We start from the raw sequence: 27,809 nt of genomic DNA on the forward strand, positions 1-27,809 counted from the left end.
ATATTTTTCAGGATCCCCTTGTGCACTTATCAGAAGATATGGTAGCAAGAGCTTATAATATTTTTGCGATCGCATTTAAATATGCAGTAGATATACTAACATGGGAAAAAGAGAATGAATTGCCTGGTCTAGAAATGATGTAAGTATAACTTTTTTATTCTGCATTTTAAAGGCTTGTAGGTTTTTACAATAGGAAGTGTAAATTCTCATTTAAGCATATTTTCTGTCTTTCCTAAAATTCTACTGGGAGTATGTTGTAGACAAGTCTAAAGTCATTTTTAATGTATTTGTTTTTCCTATATCTTGTGGGGTTTTTTTTACAGCCCTTTTCTCTTTGTAGTGGTGAAACTCCCTGTGATACTTTCATTTTCTTTAATGTTATTAATAATCAATATTCTTAATATTGAAGTGTTAATAAAATGCAATAACCTGAAACAGGTGGAAGGTCAATTTTCTTACAACCAATAAAAAATATTGAAATTATGATGGTTAAAATATCTTACACTACTTTGTGATCCATTTATTAGAAATTCTGAAACAGAAGATTGAAGTTCATTGTAGCAGCATAGTTAATATAGGTGCATTTGTGATGCGTTGCTAGTAACTCTGTTATGTGAGGAAGAATACTGTGTAATTAAACAATGGGAGTCAAGATTGCATTGAAAATTGCATTGGAATCTGTTCAAATTTAAAACTGGTTTTGAGGCTCATGATGGGTGGGTTGTGGGTTTGTTGGTTGAGTGTGGGGTTTTTTTTCATTGTTTAATAGAGACCTTTATGTAGGATTGGGGAAACAAATGTAGCAAAATAATTCCAGAACAGTAGAATATCTCAGAGGTTATGGGAAATGTTGACTAAGACTATGCTGGAGTAAATCTGTTTTCCTTAGTAGGAAATTACCAATTCAGAATTGACAAATGTTCATGAATAATACTGAGACTAAACTATTAGACTATTGCCATAAGATTTTGCTCATTTTGGATTTAATTTTGCAAGGAAGATGCTGCATATTCCTATAGAAATTGGGGGTGGGGGTACAGTAAGTCCTTTTCAAATAAAATTCGTGAGATACTGTTTCAGTACAGTAAAGATAACATTTCACTACAGTAAGGGAAGCCTAGACTTGAGTGCTCTGCTTGTTGGAAAACTTTGTTACACTGGCAGTATCTTTTCATTAATACTACTTTGAATTATATAAATTCAATGCTTGCTTTGAAGTGAGAAGAGTGACACTTACTACTGCATGCTTTTTAATGATGAAGTCCATACCTATGAACAAGTTATATATACTCTTCAGAAAGCTGTCAACTGCACCCAGAAAGAAGCTATTGGCTTTGCAACAACAGTAGATAGAGATGTAAGTAAATTCCTTGTTAGAACTTTAATTAAACTTCCCTTAATGTTTATTTTATGACTATAGTTACTTTAGTCTGGTTTCCCAAAGAGTGTGGTTAATGTGATTAGGTCCTGTGTGTCAGCCCACCCTAAACTATCTTGACTCATTGGCCCATTCAGACTAGAGTTAATCTTGAATGTATATTTCAATGCGGTTTCAATCCAGTGAGTGTAGATGATAGTGTCTCTCCTGCCTCCTTCTTTTAGTCAAGGACAGATAACAGCTTTAGCTCATCCCTTACTATATGTCCAAGTGTTTATGTGGGAGGAGCCCTTGTATGTGCTCCAAGCATGGGAAGAGCTTCTCAGACAGTGATACCAGACAACGGTGAGGGGCAAAATCCATAATCAGCTGCTTTCATTCCAGTGCTCGTGGAACTTCCTGTTTCTAATTATTTTTTTTCCTGGTCATTGTTAAAAGATGACTGGAAGAGATGAAGCATTTCTTATAATATTTAGAAAGAACATTGAGTGCAAAACCACTACACACTCAATATAGTTTTAACTAGTATGTTGATATCAAAAGAACTCTGCCAGCTCTGTTTGTCTTCTGGCTTGTGTGTATTTTTAAGAGGCTTCTGTTCTTCTGGGCAACTTTCAAGGCACAGCTACATTTTGTTATTTGTGCGTGAGCCTGTAAGCAGCTGCTCTGAAACTGAATGTTCTTTAGTGTCTTCTTTGCTTGTGGTTCCTTGTTTTGAGGAGATTTTCCAAAATGGAATGAGACCACCATTTTAGAATGTTAAAGCAGTTAAACTTGAAGAAAGTAAGTGGAAAAGGAAATAAGAATACTTTATATTACTTAGCAGTACATTACGTTTTTTGTATAATCACTAGTTTATTTCTGTGATACCAGTAAATATTTTAAAATTTTCCTTCTGTTCCCTGGTTATGTGCTGGCTTGATCACATGACCTACATAGGTTGCACTTGGGAGATTTGGCAATACTTCTTCAGAAGTAAGAGAGGGATCAACTAGAAATTTATTTATTCAGTTATTGAAAAGAAATGAGAAGATGATGCCTGAAATTATGTTTTGGCATCAGATTAGGCCTAAGATTTGAGTAAGCTATTCTGTCTATAGTACAGCCTAAATTAAATAACTGTCTGTACTTCAGTGTGTGTATTGATAGTATATAAAGACCCACAAAATGTGAAAACCTTCAAATTTTGAGAGAAACTATGTGCTTATTTATGTTAGTTAAGAGGGCCAGTTAGTTTTAATGTCTACTTTTAAAAAGGTATTGTCATATGTGAAATATATATAATACTGAAAACTTATTGCTGTAATAATGTGTTGATCATTAGTTTCAGTAAAATTAAAAAAGATAGTTGCATCTCATTTTAAAAAATACATAAAAAGTTTAGTATAACAGGTAAATGGATATTTAACATAATTTTCTTTTGAAATGTAGAGATTACTTTTTGGAAAGCCAGGTATATAGCTATATACAGTATTTATAAAAATGAAAATGACTTAAAAACAAGGTTAGCTTGCATCTGAAACTTTTGCCTTATCTTTTGTGGCAATATGAAACATAGTATTTGAACTGCTTGTTTTGAAATTAGTGGTAATATTACTTTACAAATTTAAAGGGACGTAGATCTGTTCGATATGGAGACTTCCAGTACTGTGATCAAGCAAAATCTGTAATAGTGGTAAGTAATACTTTTTACTTATTTGTCTCATCTTAAAGGTGTTACAACATGTTTTTTTTTGATTTTGTTAGTCTTGACTCTTTATTATAAAAAATGTTGGAGATTAATATTACTAACAATAGACACGGGATAACTGATAAAATACTGATATATACTCTGTTTTTTGTGTTTTTTCTTTTTTTAAACACCTATGATCTAATTTGCCCCCCAAATATTTTTCTAAGGCAAAAAGATTCCTAGGCATTTTTTTTCTGTCTTCAGAATTTGTCAGTTTGATTTAAAAAAAAAAATCTTATAAAAATGATAATATTATATATCTACAAATTGTAATACAGGATTGCAGATATCTTTCTTTCTCAGTTTTTTTTTGAGAATGGTTGTGTGAAACCAAACATTTCTTTGTAACTTCATGTGTTTTTAATAGTTTCTTCTAATGCTCTGTAATGATGTGATAATGTAATTGTCCTTTGCCATATTTTTTGTTAACAAATAATTACAGATCAAAATCAAAATTGCGTGATTTGCCTCCATTCTTAGAAGTTAATGTCTCACTTGAGCATTTAGGATTTTTTTAAAAAAAACAATTTTATACAAAATTACAATTCAAAAGGATGTTAAAATTTTCATGTTGTTCTTTTGTTTTTGACAGAGAGCAATGGTTTCTGGATTTCTGATGTGTTAAAAGAATATTTTTGTAATTAATCTGAAGAAATAATTGTAAATTAGGGTTCAGATTATAACATTGCTTCTAAACCTTTTCCACTGAAATCCTGATGAACTCTTTTTAAAATACATAGCTTGCCATGTCTCATTAATTTAGAAGTCTCAGACTTTGATCAGGAGCTTCAAATGTAAGCTTCTACAATTGCATGTCAGTTCAGATTAATGAAATTAAACTATTTTGTTTCTTTTTCCCTGTAACATAAACTTGTTTGCCTTTTGACAGCCTCAAGCATTGAAATAGGGACTGATAGAATACAAATGTGAAACTAAATATTTTTTGATTTATTATGACTATTCATAATACTTATCTATTACAAAATTCTTCTATTTCAACTTTCTTTCATCTTCACTTTTCTTTCTTGTTTTAACACTGTGTTTATTTTTTTTAATTATTTTTGGAAATACCCCATGGATGACTAGTTTTTCCTTGGTTGCTGGCTGTCACTTACGTATCATGCTGTGAGGAGCTAATATGCATGGTTGTCCTGGGCTGTGTATGAGGCTGCTTGTTAGTAACACGTAGCAGATCTATGTGTACGTTTATAAGAGGATGAGGGTGTGAAATGGATTTGCATAAATATGCTGATATTGACTCATAATGTCCTTCAAAACATTGATAGTGTAAACAAAATTAAAACTTCTTTGTTTTCCCATCAGTGATGATGCTTGTAATTAGAATGAGTATGTATTAATATTATAAATTATTTAGATTAATCACAGGAATGAAAAACTAACATTAACACCTTTTTCCTTTTCTTTTTAAGAGAAATACCAGTCGTCAGACAAAGCCACTGAAGGTTCAGGTTATGCATTCGTCTATTGTTGCCCACCAGAGCTTTGGTCTGAAGCTTCTGACTTGGCTTGGCAGTATTATTGGATATTCAGGTAGACAAACTTGAACTTTTTCAAGATAAGCTAGAGGGCAACTGTGAGGCAAGCTTATTTCTTGAAGCAGTATGATCTATTTATTTTGGATACATAATATGCATAAAGCTAATCTATTAATATCTTGTCAAACTTCATTCTTTTTTCTTGTTACGGAGTGCTGCTCTGAGGTCTAAGTTCCTCAGAGAACTGGAAGTCCTACTGGTTTTGTTTTCTGTGTTCAGGTGCTGCTTTACCTGATGTTGAACAGAATCTGTCTAAGAATTGTTGTCAAATGCTGTACACCAACAAGATAGGTTCTCAATCCTTAGACCTTCTTAGAGAATGCAGTAAGCTAAAAATAACTGGTGTCCTTAGATAAAACAATTTTTCAGAAGTTAGTTGAAGAATGATTTTGAAAGTGATTACTTCAGATTTGCTGCAGTGTAAGTGAAACAACAGAGAAAACACAAGGAGATTAGCACTAATGAGGTGCTAATTGATATTTAGAGAGACTTTTTGAAAGGAATCAAAATATGCAGAATCATTTTTATGAAAAGGCTGCATGTTAGTTTTGATTTGATTCCTTCTTTGTCCTTAAGAGTCATAAAGTTGTAAAGAGGTGGAGCATGAGGGGAAATAAAAGGAAAATGAGTCAAACTCTTGCCACTATGTAGAAGTGTAGATACAGTCCCCAACACACCTAATGCATACTATGTGTCTGTAAATGTTACCAAGAATTATTAGTCTACCAGTCTCACCTGTAACATTGTATGTAAATTCTTCTGTGAAGGTACAACATTTGTTCAGAGATTTTATTTTTTATTAGACTGATAGTTGACAAACTAGCCAATGTGTTGGGCACAGGTTCTTTATACGAGATTGTTTTTGAAAGATAAGTAGTTTATATTTGTGTAAATTTAAAAACTAACTTTTCAAAAAGTTATGGTAACAATTTGTTCAAGTATTTGCCAGTGTTGCTATATATTAATTTCCTATATATGAGCATAAAGGAGAGGCGTGAGGATATTTAGTTTTTCAGGTAAGTTTTCCTTTTGATGTAACTTGTCTTATTTTCTTTGAGCACAGTTTTGTGCCATGTTGTTTGTGCCTGGTACTTAAGTAATTGATTTTCAGCACCCAATTACAACTGCGAAAAAGCAATTCGCATATGCTAATTAAAGCACTGAATTCATAGTTTGATTGATGTACGTGTGTGATAGTTCCAAAATTCTGTAGAGTTCACTTCACTAAATTCAGTTTCCTTTGTGATTGAGAGGGGCAAAAAATAGCGTTTGACGGTAAGCAGTATGCTTATGTCTGTGACCTACCTGCACAACTGCTTTAATTGTCCTGTGTACCTTGGGATGCAGTTTTGCAATATACTTTGAAGTCTGACTTTGTGAAATGTACTTTTGGAAAAAATTGATTTCTTTTAGCTTTTTAACAAATGGTAATAAATATCCAGGCTGATTTTAAGCAGCCTGTTATCCATTCTTCTGCAAGATGAGGTAAAGCAAATGTGCTGCCTAAATCTCCTGGCTGGAGGGATATTCATGTTTGAAGGGGTCTTTTGTTTTGATATGCAAGTAGGCTGCGAAATGAGTGTCAAACTCTTGACAGTGACTACAGGGAAAAACTTACTATAGCATTTTTGTCACAAGCTTGACTATGACATCCTTGCTGGCAAATACCAGTTCTTTGTGAAAAGGGGTCTGATCACCAATTGTTGAATAATGTTGAGTTTAATGGGAATAATGGATTTCTATTAATAACAGTAAAAGAGTTGGAACTGAACTCTGAAAGGCAAAAGAATTGCTTTAGAATTTCACAGAATATGTAACACTGCACCATGCAGTGTAGAACTGTCTAAGCTACAGCCACCTCGATTTCTTAGGTACAGTTGGCAAAGTGGCGCGCAGAGATGATGGTTAATGCTTGTAAGCAGTGTACTTATGTTAGTGAATATATATATATATTATATATATATATTCACAACAGGTCCAAGGCTAGGTTGGACATATTGTTAATATAAGCCTGTTTGTTGTGCTCTGTCGAAGAGGTAGGTTTGTCTACAATGTGCAAATAATAAATTTTACTATTTCTTTCATTTAGGAAAAATATGTAGAGATGTTTTAAAAATAATAGCAGTTAAGTGCAGACTAAGAGTTGTCATGTGATAAATTATACACTTTGCTTTTGATAGGACTCTAAACAGGAGAAATGTAACTTTAAAAAAGTGAACATGGTGTATAATTATTTCTTGTATTAGTAAACTGATAGCACTTTTAAGAAAGCACAACATCATTTTCATTTGCTATCTCTGAGCAAAAAATGTTGTTTGGTATTTTTCATAGAAGTCTTTGTTCCATAAGCTTAATATGAGACTTCTATGAGGTATAAAATACTTGTGATTCAGCAGTAGTCAAGGAAAAGATGGCCCTATAGATTCTACTTTTTAGGCTTTAAAACTTTTTTTTGGGGGGTGGGGAGGGGAGTCTATCACTGTGATTTATAGTGTCAACTCAGTTTATAATTGCTTTTCTCTTTTGGTCTCTTGGATATCATTAAGAGCTGCTAAATAGCAATTATCCCTTGGTGTGTTTAGATAGTTGTAGCTTATAAAGTCAACTTCAGCATTATTTCTTCAGGTAGTTTGAGATCAGTGTTTTTTATACTGGCTTCTCAAATGCAAGAAATCTTTGAAATGAAATGTCAGAGCAGAAAGACTTATTTCAAAGATGTATCCCTTTGAAAATAATGTCATTTATTGTATGTACCAAGTTTATTCTTATCAGCAGACTAGGCCTTTGAACTATAGTTTTTAAAAGTTGTGAACTTAAACAGTAGCCTGTGAGGAAGACTACTTCTTTTATAAGACTGGAACATTATTTTTTTGGTTGGAAATGTCATTAGGCTGGTGCATGTTGAAAGGGTTGTGAGCTGCATTGTATGGTCTCCTCACCCCCACCCTTTTCTACTAAAACGAATAGTAGAAGAGGAAAATCAGAACCTAATCTTTACGTAAGTAAAATCGTATGAGTTAAGAGAATCATGAGTCTCATATTGGTAAATATTCTTTCTGTTTGTGTCCCATTAAAGATTATTGCATTTTCAGGCTTTAATCTTCAACAGTTTTTTCTGTTGGTGGTTTAAAGGGGAAAAAATGTGTTTCTAACTAGTAAAATGCTTAGTGTATTGATATTTTCAAATACATTTAACAAAAGCTTGTTAAATGCTAAATATGTTTTACTAGCGAGTCAGTTATAGGAAAGGGGTTTATAGATTTCTTTGAAACAGGCATGAAAAAGAGCATTTGTATTCTACATCCATTCAGTTGTTTCTTACGATGTTCAGGATTTTGTACTCAAATAGAGGAAGGCGTTATGCATAAAATGATTGCATTAAGAGATGTCCTGATACTCATCAAATGTTCTGTTAAGCCAAGGAATGCTTTCTTTTGCGTAAGTGGAAGATGTTTATATACCTATGTGACAAATAGGCAACAGAGCTCTCCCATTTAAAGCTTTTGAAACTTCTCAAACTTGCTACTGGTTGACCTTTGCAGATTACTTTCACTTCTTTGCAATAACTTCTCATGACAAAGTGTACCGTGTAACAATTCGCAAATCTGATATGTTTGCAAAAAGGCCCTGTCCAGCCTTTGTGCAGTGTATTAAACTGACTAATTTTTTTTTAATGTGAACCATACATGCACTGTAAAATTGGCTGTCTTCAAAATATCTGAAAAGTATTGTGAACCTATGTAATATTCCACAATTTTTGTGAGACTTGTGAGTATGTAGGCTTCCTGGAAAAACAGCTATTTTGTTGCCAGAGTATGGGTTAAGGAGCCAGTGCTGAACGTGAGAAATTTTCGTTTTTTGTATATGTCTTTCAATTACAGTAAAGTTATTCATAAGAAACTGATTATACTCATGAGATTCCAGATAGCAGGTATCTACAGATTAGCAATCTCCTGATTTAAAACAAACAAAAACCCCCTCGTATCTAATAAGGAAAGTTCTCTGTCTCTACCTTGTATGCATTTTTTGATGCTTTCCCCTCCCTGAGCTAGTTTATTATTAGTGTGGTACTTCTGTTCTTTTTATATGAGATGATTCAAAAATTAAAAATTGTTTTTTAGTTGGTGAACTAAAATAAATTTAATAGTTGTGCTTGTAGTATGCTATGAAAACTTGCAGTATGTCAAAATAATGTACTAATTTTGTGTTCAAGGTAAAATTAACTTTAAATTTGTTCAATTATTTCTTTTTGTTAAGATGGCCTTCGTCGAATATTGTGTCAGGTTGGTTTACAGGAAGGACCAGATGGTGAAAATTCTTCTCTTGTGGATAAGCTGATGCTGTGTGATTCTAAACTGTGGAAAGGTAAGTTTTCTCAAACTTCAGGAAAATGCTAAAGGATATTATGTATGATAGTTTTCATTTACTGTAGCTGTTAATGTTTGATCATGTCTGCTGTGGTACATTGCGGATGCAATTGCCTGTTTTATTATAATTTATCCTGTCACTATGCATTTCCAACTATATTGAGGACAAAAACATAAGGGCATCGTTTGGAGCTTTTTTAGATTCAATACTTCCAAGTAGCCTGAGATTCAGATCTAATTTGATATGCTGATGAAAGTGCCAGTTTAAGGAAAACTGGGTGAACAGTAGAGTGAATTTGCTTTACAAGATCTCAGGATGCAGATCACATCTACTAAAATGCTTGCTTTCGCGCACACTGTCGCACGCTCTCTCTCTTTTGTTTGTGTGTGTGTTCATGAGGAGTTCCTGCTGATCTGAGAACATGCGCACTCTGTTTATTTTAGAGTTCCTAAAGTCTTTAAAGACCCATTGATGTAATAAGATTGGCCAAAAAGTTGTAACTTTTGAGGAAGCAGAAGCAACTCATTTCTGTGCTTTTGTGGAGTCTGTTGTATAGACAAAGCAAAGACAGAGAATGGTACAGTATAACTGATCTATCCTTACTGAAACAGGAGTGCAGGATTTAGAAGAGTGTGTGTATGTGGTTTTTTTCCAGTATCTTTTGTTCTTCAGCTCTGAGGTAGAGATATCCAAGAGAATAGTAATACCTCATCATGGTCAATCAAAAGAATGATTTCTCTAGGTTTTGTTTTTCTAAGCCCTTTTATGTGAATATGTTCTTGGCTCTCAACTTTTTCTTTTGTTTACAAATTTGGTGATCTAAAAGGAACTACTTTTATGGACAACTACTACCTTCTTAGTAAAGGTTTCGTTAGTGTAATATCTTAAATGTAAAAAAGGAGTAACTTTAAACTTTTGCATTTCATTTTAACATTTTTCTACCTTTTCTGTATTCCATAGTTATTCTACATTAAACAATTAGCATAATGACTTCTGACTTTCAAGTGACCAATAGAAAAAAAATGATACAAACATGTATGCATTTTCAAGCTATAAACAGTCAATTCTCATTTACATTGATATTATTTTCTGGATGCAGAAAATCTGTAGCCAGGCTACAAATTCAGTAGCTGAAATTAAATTTGGTAGTGTAGCTAAATTGTTAATTATCAACAATATTGTCAAAATAATCAATTTATTGCAGTTTCCAGGAGCTACTCTGTAATAGCTCCTTTTTTTTCTGGACTGTCCCAGTCCTGTACCAGACTTACCTTGTATTGGGAGATTTTCAACAGCTGAGTATTAACTGATACAGGCATAATAAATAAAGCCACTTAGAGAATTCTCTTTGTTTTAGGTATACTTCTTCATCCTTTACTACTGACTACTAGAAATCAAAGCAGTTTTCTGCTCTGAAATGCAGACTTCATTCATGCTATAAGATTTGCATTTATAGGTGTTTCCATGATGTTTTTGACAAAGTAGTCATTCATAATATTTCATCTTTATTGATAGGTGCTAGAAATGTTTATCATCAGTTATTTATGAGCAGCCTGCTTATGGATTTGAAATACAAGAAACTTTTTGCCATTCGCTTTGCAAGAGTAAGTATTTTTCTTAAAGAGACATTAAATGCTTAGACAGTCTAGCCAGGAGTTTACCTAGCATACAGAACTTATAGGGAGCTGTTATTCAGAATATCCCTAGGATGTGATAGGGTGTGTGAGAAGTTGAAAAGAAATGCTGACTGTTTTATTTCTATCTTCAGAACCTTAGTTATCATGGCCTCTCACCTTTTAGGAAGAAAATGAGCTTTACAAGTTCCCCAGGATTAAGGCAATTCAGATGTTCTTGTCTTTACAGTTAATAATGTAGGCTATCGCTTGGGAGCTAATCATTCCACATTGTTGAGATGTAAGCTGTTACCACACTGCTCAGAAATAGTATTTGAAATGCAGTTATGCAGATTAATATTTCTGCAGTAATTGGTCCTTGAAATGCTTTAAATTAGAGCTGTGAAACAGTACTCACTACTGAAGACAAATTTTTCTTACCTAGCAAGTAAGATACTATCGTGTGAAAATCAGAGTGAGTAGGTCTCATGCTTGAGCTGAAAAGTTGTCATGTTCTTTGTATAAATTATTAGTTATTCGTCCCTTTATCATAACATTAGTTTCCCAGAGCACACATTTAAATAAAAAAATCAGGTCAGTGTGGATTAGAGGTGAATTTCCCCTTGTTGTTTAGAATTACCGGCAGTTGCAGAGAGATTATATGGAGGATGATCACGAACGGGCAGTATCGGTGGCTGCTCTGTCTGTCCAACTCTTCACTGTACCTACTCTGGTGAGTAGTACCTGTCTTTTAAAAACTGATAGTTGGCACTCCTTGCCTTTTTTTGCCTCCTTCTTAATAGAACTATGAGCGATTGCAGAGTGATTTTATGAAAGATGACCACGACAGAGAGTTCTCAATTGCTGACCTCTCGATACAGATATTCACAGTGCCTTCTCTTGTAAGTACTAAAAGACCAAAAAAAAAAAAAAAAAGAAAAAAGAAAAAAGGAAGTCTTTATTTGTTAAAAGCCATGTGAGGCTGTTGAACCCAGACAGCATATTTCTCTAACATTATTACAATGAAAATGCAGGACACTGCTGCTGCAAGGTAGTTGAACTGTTCGTAGGTATTGCTCTAGGTTTACAAGGTTAAGTATATGAGCGTTGCAAAGCTTTGAGTCTGACTTCCTAGAGCAGTTTGAGTATTCTTGGGTTTCTTTTTACATTTTTGCTTATTTTTAAAAAAGACTTCAAATGTTTATGTATGTAGACATGCACATAATGCTTTAATTTCTGATGATACTGGGTTGTAGTTACTGTTTGTAGAAATTTACATTATGATTTACATACTGCAGTTTCAGGGCATACCATTCTGGTGCAGTTCTATTGTGTTTATCTTGGTTTTCTAACGAATCCAAGTGCAGGCAAAAGTTGTTTCATGATATTACTTGCTTCCTGTGGTTCTTCTAGACTCAGAACAGCCTCTTTTCATGCTTCCACTTTAGTTTTGTTTCAGGGCTTCAGGCCATATTCCCAATCCACTAACTCTGGTCTTTTACCAGCTTATGCTTGCTTGGGAAATCTTCTTGTTTGTTCTGGTCTCCAAATAAGTACTTCTTACCTTGTAAAACTACACGAATTAATTTTTGGAGCTGTACTGGAAATGGAAATTTCATTTTCATAGTCAGAATCGTTTCTAAAAATGAGTGCTTGTAATTGCATGGCAGTTACAGTGCTGAGCAAAGTGGGTTTTTTCTAGATGTGCTGGTTTTTTTAGATTTGCATTATTACACATCTGCTAGATATGTATGTAATAATACAGATAATGGGCATTTTTCAGGACTTTCAGAATGATTGTAATATTTATATAGCAGCATATTGTTTGTTCCCTTTTTTATGACTCTTGAAATTATTTTAAACTTCTTGATAAGTTGAGGAATATAAATATCTTCCTCTCTGTCCTCAGTAACATTTTCAAAATTATTTAAATGATCTAAGAGTTAGCTGTCCAGCAACTGAGGTGGTTTGGTTTGGGGGAAGTTGGGTGATTGTATTGCTGGTGATGGCATTTTGTTTTTTATATTAACCGTTAGATTCCTTCCCCTCCCTCCCTCCTCCTCCTCCCCTGAATGTTTCAGAAACTCAATCTAGAATATCATGAGCAACTGCAGAATCCAGAAGCTGTAGTCAACAACCACAGTATCATTGTGCTAGATCAAGGTGACTAATCTTGAACCTACCAGCCATGTAATGAAACCTTCATGGGACCTGAGAACCACAAGACTCATCCTGTTTACCTTGCAGAGCCAACAGAAGGGAGGAGTTCTGGAAGAGCTCATAAGTAGGAGATGGCAGTAATTTCCTTAGTGCTCCCTGTTCTGTTGCAGGGTTGCATTAGGCTAGGCTGGACACGGGAGACAATCTGGCAGTCTCAGCCTTTGCAATGCCTGCAGTCTTGTTTCCTGCAGTGCAGGAAACATGTATTAGCCCCTGACAGGAGTCACAGGTCATTTTGCATAATTTTGATGTGGAAATCAAACTATACAGTTTCTTAGGAATTCGAAAGGCTCAGGCTTTTCATCACTGTGCTTAATAGTTTATAAAAAGAAAACAGAAGAGCTGTCACTGCCATAGAGAGCTCAAACTTAAATTATTAAGAGAAGAGACAACAGATGCTTAAAGGAAGATACAAGTTAAAAATAAGATAGTAGGTTAGTAGCAGCCTAACCATAAACTTCTGTAACTGTTGTGGCAAAAAAAAAAAAAAAAAAAAAAAAAATTACAGAAGCCATCTGATTTATGATAATTGCTAGTTAGATTCCATTTTTCTTCAGTCAATATTTGCAATATTTTAGTATCCTCCTCTATTTTATTTATTGGTATTATAATTGTTCTGGATAAAATGTCATGTATGAATTTCATTGTGTAGTATGAAACTTATTCTTGTTACTAGTATCTTTTAATTACAGCAAATTTCAATGTACTTTGGCATAGGCTCGAATGCTAATAACAGAAGAAAATCTCATGACCACTATCATCAAAACTTTTATGGATCACTTAAGACACCGTGACGTCCAAGGCAGGTTTCAGTTTGAACGTTACACTGCTCTACAGGCTTTCAAATTCAGACGTGTTCAGAGCCTTATTTTGGATCTCAAGTAAGTATATTAATTGTGTGTTAATGTGATAAATTAAAAAAATTTGAAATTAACACTTCTATTTGTTTCTAATGTACTCAGGTACGTGTTGATAAGTAAACCAACTGAGTGGTCAGATGACTTGAGGCACAAGTTTTTAGAGGGTTTTGATGCCTTCTTAGAATTACTCAAATGTATGCAGGTATGTAAATCTGTAAAGTACAAAATTTACAGAACATATTTTCTTCTTAAAACAGGAGGATAGCTTTTAAGATTTAAAATTGATGAAATTTAATGTAACTTCCATTTTATGAAACTTGAATTCACTGTAACTGTTAGAATCATGTCATGTTTGCCTGAAACGCAACGTTTCACTTAACTTTTTTTTTTTTAGTTCAGTTTGTTGCTGCTATAGAAGACAGTAAAAAGGAAAATCAGTTCAAACAGGAACATGTTAGTTTTGTCATACTTTGCAGCTATACAGGCATAAAAGATGCATTTAATTGTTCGAGCAAAATCTTGTCCACCTTAACCAAAACTTGCTGCTCTTGAGTGCTCGAGATACTACTTAAATTCAACAGTTGTTGTTCATATTAAGGAATATGTAGTCTTTTGACATAAAAGTAGACATCTTCACTGTAAAGTTTTTTTTTTCAGCCTTTTTATGCACCATGTTATCTTAAGAGTTGTATATTTTAAAAGCAGCACAGGTTTTACACAGGCAAATGGCCATGTGATCATAAGGTATAATGAGAATTTCTCTCACTTTGTCGGTGTGTCAGTAGAATGTTTTCCTCAACACTTATCTTTTGATGGTCTATTAAAGATAATTTCTTCTCTTGAATATACTGGAGTTATGAGATTACACCATATTTATCTTATTGGGCCCAGATCTGATTAGGCAGTCTGTACACAATCTTTAGTTAACACTTACTTGCATTTAATAGCACATCCCTAGAAAATACACTTTTGAAAAGTGGAATGGCTTTGTAAGATGATGTTTATATGTAAAAGTTTTTGTAAAAAGAATTTATGAATTTACTAATGACAGTGAAATTTTCCCAGGTGTTAAAAATAATAATAAATAGATTTAGATCTGAAACCTTTCTTGTTCCAGTATTCTTATCTTTCTCCACTTCCTGTTTCATTTTCTTGTTATATTAGATCTGTTTGAATCCTTTTAGAATGTTCTCAATTTTTTCTTTCGTATTGCAGCAATATTACATAAATAAGAACATATTTATGTTATGTTGTCAGTGTTTCAGTGTTATATTGCTAAAATGCACAGTTCTTTTTGTTCCAGGGCATGGATCCAATAACTCGTCAAGTAGGACAACATATCGAAATGGAACCAGAATGGGAAGCAGCATTTACATTGCAAATGAAATTAACACTTGTTATTTCAATGATGCAGGATTGGTGTGCTTTGGATGTAAGTTCCTTTTAGGTTATTTTTCCATGTGGATATGTGAAAAAAGGTGAAACTTAGTAATATATGTTGACAATGGAACAAAACACAATTTCATTACCAGCCAAAGTCTTCCTTTATGAGCCAGTACAATTTTTTCTGTATTTGAAAACTTTTTTTAGAGCTTGAAATGATAACTTCATTAAACTATGATTAAGCCTTTTGAAGAAATGCTGCTGAAAGACCTCTGTCAAACATCCAGAAGTTGTGATTGTCTGTCTAAACTATTAGATTATAATTATCGGAGGAGGAGCAGAGGACCATACCCTTGGATGTACCTCTCCTGTCTGCTTGTAAATTGGGTTTCTATACCATAAGTTTTTCAAATTTTAGGACAGCAGAACTTCAGCATGATAAAACATTGCCATGGAACAAGGGATCCTAGAATATCTGAACATTCAAATTGATCTTAATCTGTTACTCTTAGTCAGCTTGCAGGTTTTACTGGCACAACATGATCATTGCTCAGAAGGTTCTATGGTACCAATAACAAAGAAACATACTAGAGAGTCTTTGTTTAACAAGATGTACCTGAATGAGTTTCAGGATCTGCATCCTTCTTAATGATTCAGTTTATGTTTGAGTCCTTGTCTTAAAAGACTGTTAAAAAAGGTAAAACTCAAAACATTGTATCAAAACCATCATACTTTGTATATATAACAGTTATGTTACTTTGCAGAACTCTGCTTTCTTCATAGTCTGCATAAACCACAATCTTTTTTGTAGGAAAAAGTATTAATTGAAGCTTACAAGAAATGCCTGACTGTGTTGATGCAGTGTCACAGTGGTTTTACTGATGGAGAGCAACCTATTGTTCTCAGTATGTGTGGACATTCAGTTGAGACCATCAGATACTGTGTTTCTCAGGAAAAAGTTAGCATTCATCTCCCAGTTTCTCGTTTACTTGCAGGTATGAAATATTTAAAATTTCAGGTAACTAAAACATTATATAAATATGAATTAAATTTACATGGATGTAAGGAACCACACATCAGCTGTTGACAGCCTGAATAGAGTGTATTTTAGCCGTTTTCTAGCTGTTGGATAGCCTTTAGGCAAAATGTTCCGAAGCCTTGGAGAAATTGTTCTGGTTTCAGGCCGGGGGAAATGTCAGTGAGACGAGCTGTAGGCAGTTACTGCTGCTTTTGTGTCACTTGATTGATGCAAAAAGAGTCCAACAAAATAGAATCTGTAGTTGACTGATTCCTTTGAAGTATGGTCAATTTCAGACTGAATAGACTAGCAGACATTCTGTTAGAGAGCAGGTCTGTTAAACATCTGCTGCCTACAAACCAATGTGTGACTGGAAAATTAGGCAGTTTTTCCCCTTTATATTGTGGCTAACTTGTTGAACAATTGTGTTTAAAAAAATTGAATTTTAGTTTAACCAGAAACAGAATCAAAGTCATCTGACAGTAAAATAAATTCACAGGTGATGAAAAAATTAATTCCTGGGTAAAACTTCAAACAGCTTAGAATCAAAGAATTTTGAATCTTTCAATCTACAAGCAAAAGCCTTGTAGTTTAAAAAACAAACTTTATTGTATTTTGCAGGGGTCTTATAATAGTTCCTGAACTATTATTATTTTTATAAATGCAAAAATTGATGGAAAGGATGGGGCATTTGTCATTGATAACTTGACCTGATAGACCAGGGATACTTGGCTATCTCTGAAGGGGGCATGACGTGAGCAAAAAAGGAAAAAAGCCAAAATGCACACCTGTTGTCCTGCAAATAACATACAGAATCAATGGGAAAACTTTAATGCTCAAAATGTATATTTTGTGATGTGTCTCTTCAGAACATCTCTAACACCAAAAAGATTAACATGCAAATGTTTTCATGAAGATTGTCTAGAAAATGGTCAGATAGTAAATTAGATGGCTTTTTTTGTCCTATTGAAATTATGTAAAATATTGTATGCTATATAATATTTGTTTTATGTATTCATATAGGCTTGCATGTTTTGCTGAGTAAAACTGAAGTGGCCTATAAATTTCCTGAGCTGCTCCCCCTGGTATGTAATTAAATATAACATATTCATTAAATACAACAAATTCATACTCTTAAAATGTTGAAAGTGAAATTCGTTATGTAAGAGTACAGTATTATTAAAAATAACAGATTATCTTTCTGCTACGAATTCCATTTAGAGAAGCTAGTCTTTGTGCAGTGGGTAAAATTGCCTCTTAAAAGATGAATAGATGTTCATGACTAGGCCTTAAGCAATCAGTATTGCCCTCTTAAATTATTTAAGACTCCCATTTAAGGTTTGTATTTTATTCTTCATGCATTACTTTTCATCTCACAGTAGGAACTGTTTTTAGTATCTGTTGGCATGACCTAATTCTTTCTTCTTGGCTTTGGAGTTTCTAGTTTTGTTCCCCAGTTATTTCTTCCTTCCTGCATGTTCATATTGGGACACTTGCTTTAAGGGGAACTTAAAAAGAGCAAAATAAGAAGATAGAACAGAACTGGTAGATAAAACATTGCTATTTTCTCTTTCCTGTAAAGGTTAGTTATTCTTTCACAAGAATTTTTTTAAATTGATAACACTAACTGTGTTTAGGAATAAACTTAAGTTACAGAATCACAGAACGGGTAAGGTTGGAAGGGACCTCTAGAGATCATCTAGTCCAACCCCCCTGCTCAAGCAGAGTCACCTACAGCATGTTAGACAGGGTTACATCCAGGCAGGCCTTGAATACCTCCACAGAAGGAGACTCCACAACCTCTCTGGGCAACCTGTGCCAGTGCTCTGTCACTCTCACAGGGAAGAAATTCCCCCTCACGCTCAGGTAGAACTTCCTGTGCTTCAATTTCTGCCCATTGCCTCTTGTCCTGCCATATGGGACAACTGAAAAGAGTTTGTCCCCATCCCATTGACACCCTCCCTTCAGGTACTTGTACACATTGATAAGATCCCCCCTCAGTCTTCTCTTCCCCAGGCTGAACAGGCCCAGCTCTCGCAGCCGTTCCTCATAGGGCAGGTGCTCCAGCCCTCTCGTCATCTTTGTAGCCCTACGCTGGACTCTCTCCAGTAGCTCCATGTCTCTCTTGTACTGGGGGGCCCACAACTGGGCACAGTACTGGAGATGAGGCCTCCCCAGGGCTGAGTAGAGGGGCAGGATCACCTCCCTCGACCTGCTGGCAACACTCTTCCCAATGCACCCCAGAATACCGTTGGCCTTCTTGGCCACAAGGGCACATTACTGGCTCATGATCAACTTGTCATCCACCAGCACTCCCAGGTCCTTCTCTGCAGAGCTGCTCTCCAGAAGGTCAGCCCCCAACCTGTACTGGTGCCTAGGGTTATTTCTGCCTAGGTGCAGGACTCTGCACTTGCCCTTGTTGAACCTCATGAGGTTCCTCTCCACCCAACTCTCCAGCCTGTCCAGGTCTCTGAATGGCAGCAGAGCCCTCTGGTGTGTCAGCCACTCCTCCCAGCTTGGTATCATCAGCAAACTTGCTGAGGAGGCACTCTGTCCCCTCATCCAGGTTATTGATGAAAAAGTTGAACAGGATGGGACCCAGTACTGAGCCCTGGGGAACGCCACTAGCCATAGGCTACAACTAGACTCCACAGCACTGATGATGACCCTCTGAGCTCTGCCTTTCAGCCAGTTCTCAATCCACCTCCCCATCCATTTGTCTAACCCCCACTTCCAGAGCTTACCTATGAGGATGTTATGGGAGACAGTGTCAAAAGTCTTGCTGAAGTCAAGGTACACAACGTCCACTGCTTGCAGAATACCTGTATGGATCAAAGTTAAACATGAGATTTATTTACAGAGTGATTGGATGTATTTTAAGTGAGCTTATCAAACCTTTGTAATACATGTTTTGGACTTGCTACTTTTTCATGCTCCTAAAATTATTTAATGACTATAAATATCCTCCCTTTTGACTTCATTTCCTTTAACTTTTCTCTATTTATGTGAAAATACTATGTCTCTTTATTTAATGCAGAGTGAACTTAGCCCACCTATGTTGATAGAACATCCTCTACGATGCCTAGTCTTATGTGCCCAAGTGCATGCAGGAATGTGGAGAAGAAATGGATTCTCTCTTGTTAATCAGGTAAGTACTTAATAGCTGTATAATCACTGTTTTCTGGTAACTTTGTATATGGTGATTTTAGACTTCAAGAACTCCCCTTTCTATATTTAAAAACATATATTCAGTATTGATTTCAAAATCCACTTGTGGAAATCTTATGGAAGGGCAGTGGGAATGAGGCAGTTGCATCATTTGAATATTTAGGCTTTTAAACTGATCTTTGATTTTCTTAACTGAAGTTGCCTTTATTTTGGTCTTGGGATTAGTATAATGCTAAGTGAACTTAGCATTCTGCTCATGAAGAAACTTCTAAGTATAATGCAGTTAATATCCCTTACCTTGTTTACTGTACACCATTCAACAACAGCAAAAAGTGCTGAATTAGATCTGTATTTCTTTGTAATTCATCACTTTCCTGTAAAAATGTCTCAAATATATAAATATGTACCATGAGATAAGATATTATTATTATTTCTAAGGTAATTAAAATCCTGAAATTACACAATAAAGAAGCACCAGAACCAGGATAGAAGAGTATTTCTTGGCTTTTATCTCTGTATAGAGAGAAGGATCATGCTTTGGAGACTAGCTGCTTCTGGCTTGAATTTTCTCTGCATTTGTTCAAATGAGGTCTTAGGTGTTTTGAGCATAACAGCTATAAAATGGATATTGTAGTGTTGGTGCCACTCAACAGGATGATGATCTTAAGTGATTTACTGAGCAAGACAAAGATAGTAGCAGAAATAGGATTTATTTCTGTGAGGTGTTAACTTGACATAATAGTGAAACTGTTCTTTCCCTCCCACAATTCCCCATGTTCATCAGATAGTTGCAATGTGTGTGTGCTTGCAGGCTGAATTCAGTTTATTTGTTTGAGCTTTAATTCTGACATTCTAGTCTTTTAGCCTAAATAATATGTTCTTATAAGGTGATGTCTTCATTGTCATTTTAAAGCAAAACCAATGCTATATACAAATACAACAACATTCATATTACTGTAGATACGTATTAAATCTGAAATTTCAGCATAACTTCTGGTAGAGAGATAACTACTCTGTGTTAAATTCTTGTGACTTTCGGCATCTTAAATTTAAGAAAATTCTTAAACTGAAGTAGTTTGGCTTCCATGGTCTAGAAGAACCTTTTTCTTTCCATTGGTTATAGAGAACTCGTGTTTAGCCAGATACTGGAAAGTAGAGCATACTGGAGACTGTTTCCAGTCCTGCCTAGAAACTTAACAGCTTGTTTCATTTCCCCTAATTGCTGTGGAATCAACATTTCCTGTTTTTCTGTGCCACGTCCTGATGTCATGTTGCTGCTGTTTCATTGTACTGTTGAATTTATTCCTAGAATAGTTTGGGTTAAGCGTGGCTCTCACCACTCTTAACGTTATCCTGAAACCAGCACTGGATCAATACAATTCAACCAGTAATTATGCGTGTTTTATGCCATATTAAAATGCTTTTTGCATCCAAACGTATCAATATAAATTTTACAGATTTTAATGTCTTTAGTTTGACAAGAGTTTATTTTTCCAGAGCAAAAGTAAGTTTAGAATAAATATAATACTCCTTAAATATTATGCTTTTTTTCAGATTTATTACTATCATAACGTGAAGTGCAGAAGGGAGATGTTTGACAAGGACATAGTCATGCTTCAGGTAACCACGTATACCAGTCTGCATTTCACTGGGTGTTTTCAGGATTTGTGTGCGTGTGTATACAGCTCCATCAAAACCCTTTAATAGCAGGGAAAATAAATTATTATTTCTGTGGAAGAATTTGTGTTGTTCATTTTTGTATCTGTGTTCTTACAGGAAAGTTATGTAGAGGAGATACTGCTATAATCCTGTTTTTTTTTTTTTTTTAACATACTGCAGAAAGTGCAGAACTTCATGTGCAATGGCTGTGTAATACTACACCTTTAAGAATGTAATATTTTAACTAATGGATGATGCTATAGTGGCGGTTAAGGAGTCTTCAGGTCTTCAGTATTGGGCTCAGTGCATGTGTTGCCTCTTCTCCCTTTCTCATTTCCAGTCAAAACTGACCTTTAAAATGCTGGATAGAAGGTAGAAGCTCATATAGCAGTTTGCCAGTTTTGCTATGTTGTAAAATCTCTTCTGAAGCGCAAAACTGAGAGTGAACTTAACCCTGTCACAAGAAGATATGATGCCTTACATCTAAACTGAAGTGAAGAAAGCTAAAATTTGTAGCTGAAGGAAGAGGGCCCCTAAATCTTACCTAGACTTACCAAGCATGATGCATGTGTCCAGAGTTACTTGTTGTTTCAGACACATTTCACTGAGACTTGATCTGTCCCTGATTTGTGATGTGCATTCACGTCATCATCATGTGGACATAAGCAATTTCGTGAGAAATTATCCTATGTTAAGGATAGCCCTGTTATCAGTAGGAAACAACTACTTGCTAAAATCTTATCTGTTAATTAATCTAAATTAACCAGTTATGAATTAATTATTAGTTTTTCAGAAATTGATATATGGAAATGGAAATAGTCACACACATTAAATGTGTGTGACTATCTTATAAAATCAATAGTATTCTTTCCAGGAAAGTTTGGAAAGTCTTGCTAATGTTTTGGGAGTTGGAATTTATAATCTGTTTTTTAAACCTGTACATGGTATCCATTAAGTGCTAAACACATTTCAGTGTATTCTCCAGAAGTTGGAGCAGCAGGAACAGAGTAGCAGAAACAAAACAAAACAAATTTTTAGTGGATTTTATTTGGGATAGAAAGAATAACTGAGTATTTTGCATTTAAAAGTGTATCAAATTGATAAAACAAAAGACTCTCTTTACTTAAATGTATGTTATCGCTTGTGTTATTGAAGTCCTAAGAGAGAGGATAGGGTGCTTTAATTAAATCTTTCCCCAGGATAGAGAGAGAAGAATGAATTTCATAGGGAATATATTGTGAACATTGTCTATGAAATACAAATGTACTTCAATAACACCAGATTTTTTTTCCATTTATAATAACCATTTTTCCTTTTGTAATAGACAGGTGTATCTATGATGGATCCAAATCATTTTCTGATGATAATGCTGAGTCGCTTTGAACTTTATCAGATATTTAGTACTCCAGACTATGGCAAAAGATTTAGCACAGAAAATACTAACAAGGTAATTTTTTATACTGCCATAATGGAAAACTTGCTGTTTTGTTTTTGAAAGTGTATTAGACTCTGTTGCACCAACTCTATGTAATTTCTTGACAAAAATACAGAAGTAACTTTACCTTATTTTAATTTGCCCAATTTGAAATTTGCATAAATACATAAATATATTTACATGTTGAAATAGTAAATTTAAGAAATTGATGTATAATTTTTGCATTATTCAAGAATTTTAAGGCAATTGTGATTACCTTTCAGGAAAAACTCCAATGTTTCTAAAATAAAAATATTTTTGGCTGATAGAACCATGTTTTTACTCTTACTTGAAAAATGCTTTTTCTATTTTTACTTTAAATCAGGATATTGTTCAACAAAATAATACTCTTATAGAAGAAATGCTGTATCTCATTATAATGATTGTTGGTAAGTTCAGAATACATTTCATCTTTTTTTAATTTAATTTGCTTAATGATTTAGAATGAGCATACTTCATCTGATATTCAATTTCATTTCCAGTTTATTGCAGTTTAGACTACTTTCCTAGGAGGAAAGGCTTGCTGAATTTTGTTCAATTTTAATTTCTGTAAGGCATAAGTATCAATCCTGCAAAGTCATCCTGCTCATGAAAAAAGATGTTGGGATCTTGTAACTAGCTTAATTCAGTGATATTTTTGAACACTGGAGGGTGAACTGTTGGGTTTTCAAAAAAAATATTTATTTTTCTAGAACTTTCCTTTAAATTGCAAAAGAACAGAAAATAATATTTCAAAAAATCCTAACAAAAATACTGTTATATTTTCTTGACAGGAGAGCGATTCAGTCCTGGAATAGGACAGGTCAATGCAACAGATGAGATCAAGCGAGAGATCATCCATCAGCTGAGCATTAGGCCCATGGCTCACAGTGAATTGGTAAAGGCATTACCAGAAGATGTAAGTAACTTGGGAAAAATATAACTTCAACTTTGAGATTGCTAAAAATTTCTGTCTTAAGCATGCTTTTGTCCTTAAATCTGAAATGGGAGCATCATGATTATGCAAAAAGAAAGTTTAGTACAGGTACAGATTAATAGTTGCCAGGGAGAGGTAGGAAAGGACTGTAGAATGATATATCATCTGAAAGAGGCAGGAGCTGAGACATGAGAGCTTCCTCAGCATTTTTCTTTTTAATGCTGTTTCTTATCAGGCCACCTGGTCAGCAGTCCCTGTATGTAAGCCCATGTTGCCAGAGCTATCCAAAAATATCAACTGTGCTGTCTGGAAGCCTAACAGTAATTGAAAATACTAGGCACAGTATAATGACTTGTAATGTAAATGCTTCATGTAAATGATGTACTTACTCTGTAAATACTTGTGTAGAATAGCAAAGATGACTTCAAAAACTTACTTTTAAGAAATTAAGCTTTTAACATGATTCAAGGAGACTGTCGAGATTCAAAAGTTAACCTTCAACTCTATAAGTAATATATTAATAAACTTTTTGAGTTATTTTCATTGTTCTAAATGTTTTAAGTGGATAACAAACAAATTTAAAAGTCCAAACTTAGACTAGCTTTTAAAAAATATTTTAGTGTTGGATGAAAAATATTTTAAGCTGGAGTTCTAAATTAATTACATTGTCAGTCTTAGTTAAATAAATGCATTTTCCTTGGACTATTAACTGCTATGAATGTGTATTGCATGAAAGAGATGTGACTTAAAAGGTAATTTGTGTATGAAGCTTTATTACGTATTTGAGCTGATATCTGCTGATACCTTTTGTTTTGTCAATTTTCAGTGACCTGAGTTTTTAGCATTCTCCTATATTTAGTTTTAAAGGTCTAGTAAACAGATATTGACTAATATATACTGAGTAAACTAAGAATTTTTTCAGTTAAGTCTGTTATGCCCAAGTTTGCTAGGGTAAGGAAAAACAGTAAAAAAATTTAAATGGCACAATTTTTTAAAAATACTTTTTGAAGACATGGTATTTTTGGATTTATCTTCATGTTACTTGTTTTAGAGTTCTCTAGAGTGCTAGTAAAACGACATCTAACTTTCTTGCGTATCTATTGCTTTGTGATATTAAAACATATTTGATTCAAGAATCATAGTAACGTTATCTTCTCTTTTCTTTTTACTTAATGTAGGAGAACAGAGAGACGGGAATGGAAAGCGTGATTGAGGAAGTTGCCTGTTTTAAGTATGTTTTACTTTATTCTTGTGTTTCAGCCTTAAAAATTGAATACCTAAATTAGTGTAAATGAGAGAACAGAAGGAGGCTGAGACACTGCTTTCCCCTTTGCTCATGTACATCTCTCTAAATACTACTATATATTTGATTTCTAGGCTGTCTTCTAAGCAGCAAAAGCTTTTTAGCTGTTCTAGTTTGACATTTCAGCATAAAAATGATTATAATCATTGAACATTGTTTTTATACATTTTTTTTCTTTGTAGAAAACCTGGATTAACAGGCAGAGGGCTGTATGAACTAAAACCAGAATGTGCCAAGAACTTTAATCTGTATTTCTATCACTTTTCAAGGGCAGAGCAATCAAAGGTAACTAACAATTTATCTTTGTTTTTCATTTTCTTCATGTTTTCTGTTTTTAAAGCTTTATTTTGTGAAGGAATATTATGAGTCAGCATTTAAAAAAATATTAACATATTTGAGAATGACAAAATTTAACTGAGATTTTGCAGTGATTTCTGTACCCTCAAATGCTGCATTCCTATACAGAACTACTGAAATTAGTGAGGCTTCAGGAGTTTTTCTATGTAAAAATTGTTGTTTTATTAGGTGTTACTTTACTGAAAGTACTTTAACAGTCTATATTTCCCCTTACCTGTATGGAAATTACTGTTTTAGCTCAGATTTGGCTCCTGATTTTATACTAAAAAAAATCTAGACTAGCTTAGGATAAAGATTGCTTCTAAAGATGCAAGATTGTGAGGTACTTACAGATAGGCTGTAAGACAAACTTGAAAGGACTTGGAAACTTGCTTCTGTTATTGAATGCTAGGGAAAAGAGGGGGAAAACTGTTGCAATGTAATAAAGTAAAAGTGCTGTTTTATCAGTTTTGCACAGGTTTTGAGTAAAATCGACATAATTCCTCTATTTCAGGCAGAAGAAGCACAAAGAAAGCTGAAAAAACAGAACAGAGAAGATACAGGTACATCATCTTTGAGGGAGGATGGGAGGAGGAAACACCTGTGGAACTGCATATTCCCCTGACACTTTTAGGCTAACATCGTGTTCTTGGGTTAGCCAAAAATTGGTGAAAACATAGTCATTTCTCTATCTTTCTGGTCATAGACTGGAATCTAATCTGTCAAGGAACCTGCCTTAAGAGTAGCTTATTCCTTCAACTTCTATGTTAAATGCAAGCAATGCCGAATGTTACTACGTGCTGATCTGTCATACTGTTTATCAAGCAACTGTGTATTGTCTTTGGTTAGACTTAAGCTATCTGAGAGTTGGACACTTCTCATGAGTCTTGAAAATTGTAGAGATGTTCAGATGTGAAAAACACAAATTTGCCTTTCAGCACTTCCACCCCCTGGTCTGCCTCCTTTCTGCCCGCTTTTTGCAAGCCTGGTTAATATTCTGCAGTCTGATGTCATGTTGTGCATTATGGGAACTATACTGCAGTGGGCGGTGGAACACAATGGCTACGCCTGGTCAGAGTCCATGCTGCAAAGGGTATGTTTCTGTATTTAAAATTATGCATACACTAAAGAAGGGGTGTGTACTTCAGCCTTTCAACGTCTGTTTGTTTTTTTTATTTACTTTTTGCTTACTTGGTATATTAGAATATACAGAATGCATGTATTTTAGTAGTAAGTGATGTTTTTCTGATAGATATGCAAGGCTGGGGAGACCTCTCTGCCTCCGGTGCAGTTTATTTTTAAAAGTGTATGGAAGACAGAGGTAAATTTCTAACAGGTGCACACAAGACGGAAGAATTCTGCTTGGATCAGTTGAAATAATTGTGGAATGTTGTGTCAGAGACTCTGTTACGTCTGAGTTGTTGCATGTTGAATTTGTAAAGCGTAGTAACTTTTTTCTGACACTTCTTTACTTATTTTCAAGGTAGGCTAAATAATAAAAAAAAAGTAATAAAAAAAAATAAAATACAGAGCAGTTATCTAACTGAAAGCATTTTATTGTTGGAAAGCTGAACTGAACTGTTTGCTCCTCAGTATTTATAATGATCTTTAGAAACCTGGAGAGCTACTCTAGGTTTTGTTGTCTGCGATGATCATTGTCTGGGATGTGCAAAAGTTGTTAGCTAAAGGCAGACTGCCATCAAAGGGGTTGTTTGTGTTGGTAAAGATTGTTGTTTGGCCTCCAAAACCAAATTTTCGGAAAATGTTGATAGTTTTTTGAAATAACATTTTGAAGTAAAGCCTCAGCTGTGAAGCTAAGTATTTTTTTGACATTTGGTCTCGTTGAATTTATATTACTTTTTATAGCTAAATTTAAATCAACATGAGAGCAATTCCATACAAAATACCTTATTGCAAAAAGAACAGTATATCAGTATTATAAATCATAGTAAAAAGTAGAGAATGCAGTCACATTTCAGTAACATGAGAATGTTAGGCTTTAAAATAAGTACTTGAATAGCTTAAGGTACCTTGCAGCTGAGCTAAAATATGCTCAGCCATCTGGGTGCCATGCAATTGGACTTCCCTGGCAAACCAGACAACTTGGGCGCACCATGCACAGGTGTTGACATGAGGCATCTGGGAGAGGTAGCTTACATCTGATGAGGCTTGTTAGCCATGTGATAAGCTGGGAAGAATGGACTGTTACTTCAAACAAAAAACAAAAACCCCTCCAAGAGTAGAATTCAATTTTACCATTTTTTCTAATGGATACTGTAGTTATCTTGGATTATTTCATTCCAGTTCTGGTGGGGATTTTCTAGTTCTTATAATACCATGCTTCTGTTCAGAGAGTTGCAATAATAGCATACAATTGCTAGGGAAAGCTGAGAAATATGAGAAACCAATGAAATTTATTCCAAAGCACAGAGTTGACAGTGAGTAAGCAGGACAGCAAACAGACATATGAGCAGTGAAATGCTCTTACATTTTGTGAGGTTGCAGGAATTTATAAATGCATGTTGTCACTAATGTTTAACCTAGCTATGGAACTAATTTAAATATGTTCTTATTGTTTAATTTTGCTATAAACTTCTTTGTCTTTTAATGAATTATTCAAACTATATACAGAGATTATATGTGCGCTTCAAGAGAAAGACTAAAACTAATAATTTTTATTTAGGTTTTGCACTTGCTTGGAATGGCACTACAAGAAGAAAAACAACATCTAGAGAATCTCAATGAGGAGAACGTCGTAACATTTACCTTCACTCAGAAAATATCAAGTATGCCTCTTTTCAAATGTATAGCAAATTTGAAGCAGC

The 27,809-nt window shown here is 34.4% G+C and overlaps 1 protein-coding gene across 4 annotated transcripts in view; it reads left to right on the top strand.

The window, feature by feature from the left end:
- Positions 1-27,809, top strand: part of UBR2 (ubiquitin protein ligase E3 component n-recognin 2) — a 57,534-nt gene that overhangs the window by 10,030 nt on the left and 19,695 nt on the right. The window contains exons 5-26 of one of the 4 annotated variants that reach the window (XM_062571882.1): positions 12-139; positions 1,219-1,357; positions 2,991-3,053; positions 4,541-4,661; positions 8,924-9,031; positions 10,550-10,638; positions 11,282-11,380; positions 13,585-13,748; positions 13,830-13,929; positions 15,031-15,159; positions 15,922-16,105; positions 17,152-17,213; positions 19,166-19,276; positions 20,851-20,916; positions 22,280-22,402; positions 22,755-22,818; positions 23,203-23,327; positions 24,524-24,576; positions 24,831-24,933; positions 25,499-25,547; positions 25,923-26,077; positions 27,668-27,770. In XM_062571882.1, the coding sequence (XP_062427866.1) occupies positions 12-139; positions 1,219-1,357; positions 2,991-3,053; positions 4,541-4,661; positions 8,924-9,031; positions 10,550-10,638; positions 11,282-11,380; positions 13,585-13,748; positions 13,830-13,929; positions 15,031-15,159; positions 15,922-16,105; positions 17,152-17,213; positions 19,166-19,276; positions 20,851-20,916; positions 22,280-22,402; positions 22,755-22,818; positions 23,203-23,327; positions 24,524-24,576; positions 24,831-24,933; positions 25,499-25,547; positions 25,923-26,077; positions 27,668-27,770 (2,338 nt within the window). Of the gene's footprint in view, positions 1-11; positions 140-1,218; positions 1,358-2,990; positions 3,054-4,540; positions 4,662-8,923; positions 9,032-10,549; positions 10,639-11,281; positions 11,381-11,450; positions 11,550-13,559; positions 13,749-13,829; positions 13,930-15,030; positions 15,160-15,921; positions 16,106-17,151; positions 17,214-19,165; positions 19,277-20,850; positions 20,917-22,279; positions 22,403-22,754; positions 22,819-23,202; positions 23,328-24,523; positions 24,577-24,830; positions 24,934-25,498; positions 25,548-25,922; positions 26,078-26,236; positions 26,419-27,667; positions 27,771-27,809 lie in introns of those variants that run through there. The other 3 variants (XM_062571881.1, XM_062571883.1, XM_062571884.1) reach the window with 3 other exon arrangements.

This window comes from Rhea pennata, chromosome 3 (assembly GCF_028389875.1).
Source record: "Rhea pennata isolate bPtePen1 chromosome 3, bPtePen1.pri, whole genome shotgun sequence".
NCBI classification, from domain to species: domain Eukaryota; kingdom Metazoa; phylum Chordata; class Aves; order Rheiformes; family Rheidae; genus Rhea; species Rhea pennata.